At 40.7% G+C, this 7793-nt stretch overlaps 1 protein-coding gene across 1 annotated transcript; it reads right to left on the bottom strand.

Moving 5' to 3' along the window:
* Window positions 1-411: 411 nt before the first annotated feature.
* On the bottom strand, window positions 412-2244 carry LOC120563002 (tripartite motif-containing protein 16-like). The gene has a single exon (XM_039807006.1). It carries the CDS (start codon window positions 2242-2244, stop codon window positions 574-576), a length of 1671 nt encoding a protein of 556 aa, XP_039662940.1. The 3' UTR covers window positions 412-573.
* Between the last annotated feature and the right edge of the window lie 5549 nt (window positions 2245-7793).

The raw sequence follows: 7793 nt of genomic DNA, 5'->3' as shown, positions 1-7793 counted from the left end.
TACAGATCATTTCGGTAAAGATGTTTTTTAACATATCGTCCTGTTTCAACAATCAAAGGTAAAATAACAGATCTCTACTGAGCACATTGAGAGCTTCTGGGGCTCCCCGAATGATTTTCTCAACAAACAAAAAACATCTCATCATTTCTAAAACGTCAATACAACCAAAAAAACATCAAACTAATTTACAAAAACGTTGAGAAAAGCAAATCAATGCCGCAAAAAAAAATAAGAAAAATGCTACAAAAACGTGTACACATAAAAATCATCAAAAACATTGAAAAAAAATGTTAAAGTGGCCAGGTTGGCTCAGTGGGTAGAGCAGGCGCACATATACTGAGATGTTTAAGCCTCGAGTCAGAGGTCCAGGGTTCGAGTCCGACCTGTGACGATTTCCTGCATGTCTTCCCTCTCTCTCACCTAGCTGTCCTATCAAAATAAATAAAAGGCGGAAAAGGACCAAAAAAATATTAAAAAATAGAATGTCACATCAATCAGCTCTCAGCAACAAACATGGAGACTAAATAAGTCGAAGAGTTAAAACACAGAATTTAACCCTTACATGACTTCTGTCTATTTCAGTTTACACAACTCAGCAGAGTCTCCATAACAACCATAAACCTGAAGTCCAGCATAGAGCGGCTGAGTTAATGTGGTCTGGACTCTGTGGAGGAGAGTCATGGTTTCAGAGACGCTGTAGAAGGACAGAATACCTGCACTGTGATCCAGGTACACTCCTACTCTGGAGGACTCAGGACCTGAGACAGGAGTTTGGACATTGTTGTACCAAGATGTATAACCGTTGTTGTAACAATATAACGCCCAAGATTTGTCATTGAATCCAAATCCACATTCATGCGACCTCCCTGCTCTGCTGATATTCTTGTATGCGACTGCTACATGAACTCCTCCTCTCTTCTCCACCTCCCAGAAACAACGTCCAGTCAGACTCTCTCTACTCAGGACCTGCAGATACCAACCAGTGAATCTGTCTGGGTGACGAGAATAAGACTCTTGTTCCCACATGTATGTTGCTTTCCTGTTCCCCTCAGATAATACCAGATGTGTGTGTGCTGTGTTTGGATCCAGTGTGATTTCACGTGAATATTTTAAGAATCCAGCTCTGGTCTTGGGATCAGGTTCTATCGGTATAATGTCCACTTCAGTCCCTGTCAGTGAGACGTTTGTCCACTTCTCTCTCAGAACGTCCTGTAGTTTATCTCTGACTTCTGACACGGCCGCTGTCACGTCCTCAAAGCAGCTCAGAGGATGGATATGGATGCTGGATGCTGATTGGCTGAGTGGTGACAGTGAGGGGTAGTTGTGTAGAAACTGGTTGAGATCCTCTGTGTGTGAGAGCTTCTTCAGCTCAGCGTCTTTCCTCTTCAGCTCAGTGATCTCCTGCTCCAGCTTCTCCTGAAGCTCTTTGACTCGACTCACTTCACTTTTCTGCTGGGATCTGACCTGCTGCTTCACATCAGAGCTTCTTTTCTCTATGAGACGGATCAGCTCAGTGAAAATCTTCTTGCTGTCCTCCACTGCTTTAACAGCAGAGCGATTGATGGCCTCCACCTCCTGTTGAAGCAGCTTCACATCTTTCTCTCTGTCCTGGATTCTCCGCTGGATGTTTTGTCGACTCCCCTCGAGCCTTTTCTGCCTCTCAGTCCTTTCTGCTGCAGCTGAGACTGTGTCGTGGCCTTTATGTTCCTCCATTAAGCAGAGATAACAGATAAGCTGCTGATCAGTACGGCAGAAAATCTTCATCACCTCATCATGACGAGAGCAGACGTTCTCCTGGAACTTCTTGGACGGCTCCACCAGCTTGTGTTTCTTGTATGGAGCTGATTCATAATGAAGCTGAAGGTGTTGCTCACAGAAAGAAGCCAGACATTGCAGACAGGACTTGTGTGCTTTGAGTTTCCTCCCAGTGCAGACATCACAGGCCACATCTTCAGCTCCAGCATAGCAGTGATCAGCAGGAGCAGCTTGGAGTCCAGTCTTCCTCAGCTCCTCCACTAAATCTGCTAACATGGTGCTTTTCAACAGGACAGGCCTTGGTGTGAACGTCTTCCTGCACTGAGGGCAGCTGTAGCTGTACTTATGATCCTCTTCATCCCAGTGGCTTTTAATACAGTTCATGCAGTAGCTGTGTCCACAGGGAATAGTCACCGGATCCTTCAGTAGATCTAGACAGATGGAACAAGAGAAGGTTTCCCGGTTCAGCTGAACTCCTTTCTGCGCCATTTCACCTCTCAGTGACGACTGTCTGACTGTGACTTACAGTATGTGTGACTGTCTTATCAAGGGATCCAGGTTCAAGGTTCAGCTTTATTGTCATTATACAATAAAGGGAGGGGTTATCAAGCTTTGATTCCTGCCAGGATGAGGAGTGGCACCTTGACTTTGGACTTTGTTTCCTCATTTTAAATGACACCTCAGTTAAAACGTCCTCTACATCAGAAAACATGACATTTCTATTTGTAAAATACTTTTTGGCTCCTCAGGTTTTGTTGATGTCTCCATACGTCTCTGACTTTTACTCAAAGTCTCTTAAATTTTCATTTTGCTAGTTTAAAATCAACTGAAAGTTATCAAACTAAACTGTCATAAAACCCTTAAATTTCAGTGTAATAATCTCACAATCCTAGAATGTGTGTAAAAGGTGTCAGAGATAAGAACTCTGAATACAGGTGCATAACAAGATGCCATTTTATCCCCTTTGTTATTTTCTCTGTAAACGACTGAGTTTAAAATCCAACACAGGGCTGGACTGGGACAAAAGATTGGCCCTGGTATTTTTGGCCCAGCAGCTGACACCCACTGTAATTGGTCAGACACATTCCCTGCAGACAGGCCTCTTAAAATATGCGTGCATTATATGATATGAGTTGCCCAGTGTTCTGCGTTCGTGTGATTTGGAACTTTCAAGAGCGGTCTCAAGACTTATCTGTTGATCTTACGCTTAAATAATTAATTCATTCTTTGAGTTATGATTTGTATATTTATGGTATTTGTTTATTTTTTTGTTATTATTCATATTTGATATTGTATTGCCATTATTCAGTGTGCCGATGTGCTGCAATAGCAGCAATCAGCAGAATGACTATTATCCTGCATACTTATTCCGCCACATTTTTGTCCTGCTACTAGTCAAGGAGCGTTGCCAACACATGCACATAAATACATCAAAACGTGTGCAATGATCGGGAATGGTGTGCTATGACTTTTCTAAGAGATTTGCCGTGCGGTTTTCATGAAATCGGCAAAAAACTGCGTGAAATTTTCCCATAGACTTTAATGGGAAATCTTCGAGGAAATTGCTTAACATAGCTCAAACCAACCCCTATTTGGGGCCTTACTGTATCGCCATACTTTAATGTAGAAAAATAATTAAAGGTTTAAACCGAAAACAAGACTTTGACCTTTATTGGGATGAATGGGCATTCTGGCACGGTTTCTACCAAATCACAGTTTATGTATCGTCTAGTTTTCAGACTGTTTCAGATTTTCCAATGTGTGTGTGTATGGGGACAGAATGTTGAGAGTTAGAGGGGAGGACAGAGGGTGAAGCTGTAGTACAATTCTCTGAAAATTTTACAAAGAAATTGCTCTCTCCCCTACAGTTTTCCGCCTTCATACATCAGGTTTGGTCAAAATGTAGGAAATCTTGTGCCGGTCGCAGACATGTTACCATGAAATTCACTGGACTTAAACTTTTGGCTCTGTTCATACCAACTGCTGATAGAAACAATGAAACAAATTATCTGGAAGGACGCAGATGGTTCCCTGTGTGTTACCTGCTCTGTGTCGCATATATTTGACACCACAAACATAAAAACCACATCAATGCGTTCGCCAGATTTCTATCTCTCTTGTAATGATAATATTTTGCCGTTTGGACCCAAGGATTTTTAATTACAGAACAAACTTAAGAGGTATAATTATCATTACATGGATATGTTTGACCCATGGAAGATACTGTCTGGCCCTCCCTCCTCTACTCCCTCACTGTAGAAATCACCATAGCAACAAGTTCTGACACACAAACCTATCATGGAGACTCTTTACTTTAGGCCGTGTTGTCCTCACTTTACAGGCCATGTCAGACAGCAGATTTACTGTTAGCTAGTGTTATTCGGATGTGCACCAAGTAGTAGGCACACTGTCGAAATTTCTTGCGGAATTTTCTAGCTGTTATTATTACTATTTTGCTTAATATTAGCTTAGCAACTTTTAAAAACAGTTTACTGTTTATTTTAACTATTGTAAGATACATATTTTGTCACTTTGTCTGCTAAATACAATAACCATAACCCTTCCTAAAAGCTACAATAAAGCTTAGAGTAGTATACGCTCTGAAAAAAGAGCACCAATACAAGAGAAGCTAATCAAGCCATTCAAGGAACACTGATGCTTGTATCAACACTGATTTTATAGATCACACAGACTTTTCAGCTACCCAACAGGCTAACTGCTAGCATTTTCAATGTAAGCTTAAACAGTTAGGTTACCTGTCAGCCACTAACTTTAATGTTACAGCCAAACTGCTTGTTGTCGTTATGACATGAGGCGCACATCACACACGCACACACACACACACACACACACACACACAAACACACACACAAACACACACCCACACCCTCCGTCCTTTCCTGAGAGTCCCTATTAATTTGCCTACTCCTTGCCATGTTGTCTTCTACTCTCTCTTCCATCTTTTCCTCACTCTCTCCCATGGCCCTGTCATGGTCACTCTCCTCCTCCTCGGCTTCTTCTCTGTCATTATGCTGTTTCTGCTTCTCTGTGTAGCCAGCCACCTCCCCTCCTTCCACTACTTCAGGTAATGCTGATGTTGAAGCAGCTACTACAGCCCCAAACATGTCAGAAATTTGGCACATTTTGAGGCATCTGCCTGTAGATTCTTAATCTTTTTCTCCCGTAATTTCTCTGCACCTCCCTTGCGCTTTGGTGGTAGTTAGTCCATTTTAATGTGGATGCTAAACTTCCAGCATTTGCAGTTAGGCAGAGGTTTCAGGGGAAAAAAGCTCTACAGTTTCTACAAGTTTAATACTTGTTTTGTTGGTGCAGTCTTCCGGTCAACCTTTTTTTCACAGTTTGTTTTTGCTTTTTCCAACGTTTTAAATTGTAAAATGTTTCTTCATTTTCAGTGCTTATTTCTACGTCCCATATTTTCTGATATTAAATGGGTCAATTTGACCCGAAGTCAACACAAGGGTTAACAATCTAAGTGACATGAGTAGAGATTTTAGTTCTATGAGAAAAGATACAACATTAGGTAATATTAATTAGAAGATGTCTGCTTGTGAATATATAATTTGGCAAATAGAATGATGAAATTAATTCCACCCCACGTCACATGATGACCTTTGACATTAACACGTGACAGACACTATCACACCACTAGGCAAGCCTTCCTGAGACGCTTCACCCTACCTTTACCTAAAACTAATGCCATAAAGAAAACTGTCCTTCCAACCTACCTTCCAAGACCGGACTTGAGTCGGTTTTTCTATGGTCTCGGACTTGTCTCGGTCTCTGCCCCTGGTCTTGCCAAATATGGCTTTTGGTCTTGACTTAGGAAAGTGAAACACAGCTTGGATGGGGATGTTGTTCGGCTTTTCACAAGTTTAGACAGCTAGCTAACGCTACGCCGACATTTGCTAACGTTAGCGCAACAGCGTTAGCCTAGCCTGCTAGGTAAATATTATGACTGCCTTCGGAGTTTCCTATATCTGTGTCCTAATTGTCAACATAAGACCTGTGGTGTTAGTGCTCTTTTTGTACCATACTTTTATTGAATGAAATATTAAGCTTTGCTCCCACAAGATGGGTGGGTTTGTATTACGTTACACACAAAGCTAACTGGCTATAGTTAGCCTGTACGCATGCTATTGGACATTAGCTAACGTTGCCGAGCCAGCCAGCAACTTCGGCAGTAGAGTTTCGGCGAGCCAACCACGACAGTATTGTTGCCCGGAATCAACCTCTGCTGCTAAAAGCAGTCAACCTGCAGTGATGTTTAAAATGGAGACTCACATATCGTCGGAGATCCTGGCCATTATTTTTTTCTGTCCTGGACTCGGTCTTGACTCCGACTCAAACCTTTTTGGACTCGGTCTTGACTAGTCCTGATCTTGGACTCGACAAAGGTGGTCTTGACTATAGCCCTTCTGTAATGTATAGAGCAATGACAAACTGGAACATATTACCATTGCATTAAACACAGATTACAAGTGAGGTCAGTTTTAAAAAGGGAGTTAAATTAGCAATTAGTCAAACAGAAATTCTCTTAAAGTGCATATTATAGTGGGGATGTTAATGTGGATTAATATTGTGTTGTTTACGTAAGGGTTAATGCCCGACGAGGTGTCCATTGTCAGGTATTAATGGACGACGGCGTGGCGTGAACCGTCCGACCCCAAAGTCCATTACTACCTGACAATGGACACCTTGAAGGGCATTAACCCGCTTATACCATGGTCACTTGCCAAATAACATATTTTTAAAACATTAGTTCATATTTTAATTAGTTTTACAATCGAAATCTAAAGTTTATCCAAACAATAACTCCGTTTCCCTGGTTACGCCTGACGGTTTGACTAATACCTGGAACAATCATTCCCATCCATCAGGTTTTTATGCAATGCAAACGTTGTTCACTCCACCAGGAATTAGGAAGAATCTTAGATACGACTTGCCTCCCTTAGCAACCGGAGATATTTATATAGTCCGCTCAGCTGATAGAAGCCTGTGTGTTTTAGCGCCATCCTGTGGTGTTCAGAGGACGAGTTGGAAATAATAAATCCACATTTCCTTATTGATTTAATGTAGGGCATTCATATAGAACAGTAAACAGTCAGTTTCACCGAACTCCTTTAGTAGGTGTCCTACATCACTTTTTAATGGACACCCTGCAGCCAATCAGAATCAAGTATTCACCCAGACCATGGTATAACTAAGTACGGACACTAGTGTACACTGGTCCAGTGTAACAAACTAGATCTACCAGACATAAAAAAAACCTGGCATGTTTCTAACAGTAGGTAGATATTGGAGATGTATTTGAAATCAGAGACTAAAGCTTCTCTGACAATATGTGTGAGTTCATTTCGGGATAAATTATTGCCTGAGAAAAATTAAAAAAGGCATTTGTTTTTGCGCAGAATGAGTGAAGAATCCCTACGTCATTATATTACTATTACTAAATATTTTGAGCAAAAAAAGTCTAAATAATTTGAGAAAAAAAGTCTTAATATTTTGACTTGGAGATGGAGACAGCTTAGAGTCCAAAAGGACGCCTAGTTGGCTAATTTCCACCTGAACAGGTAACGTTAGCTTCAGGCTAATTTATCACGGCTACAAGGAAAGGGCATTTTATGTAATTTCAATATTTGTGTTCTCACATTGAATTATGTAGCTAGAGTACTCGAGTTGGTTACTCACTAAAACAACTGAGACACTGCCAGTAAAGATCTTAACTGTTACACAACACAATGAATCTGACTGCACATTGTACTGTGTGTGATTGTGGTTGTAACAAATAAATAAAAAAATATTTTGAATTTTGACCAGATTAATCAGAAATGATCTCATCATCAAAAAAATCTAAATATTTTTAGTAAAAAATTCAAAATATTTATTATTCATCATCAATAAAACACAATTGAAACATCTTAGAAGACAGCGGTGATTTTTATTCTTAATAAATGAAAACAATAAATATTTAACACGATCACATTTCATAGTTTTAATCTGAGACTTGGGAGGCCCGG

The sequence above is a fragment of the Perca fluviatilis genome, chromosome 7 (assembly GCF_010015445.1).
Source record: "Perca fluviatilis chromosome 7, GENO_Pfluv_1.0, whole genome shotgun sequence".
NCBI lineage: Eukaryota > Metazoa > Chordata > Actinopteri > Perciformes > Percidae > Perca > Perca fluviatilis.
Note: the sequence above shows the minus strand (reverse complement) of the source record. Positions and strands in the feature narration are given on the sequence as shown.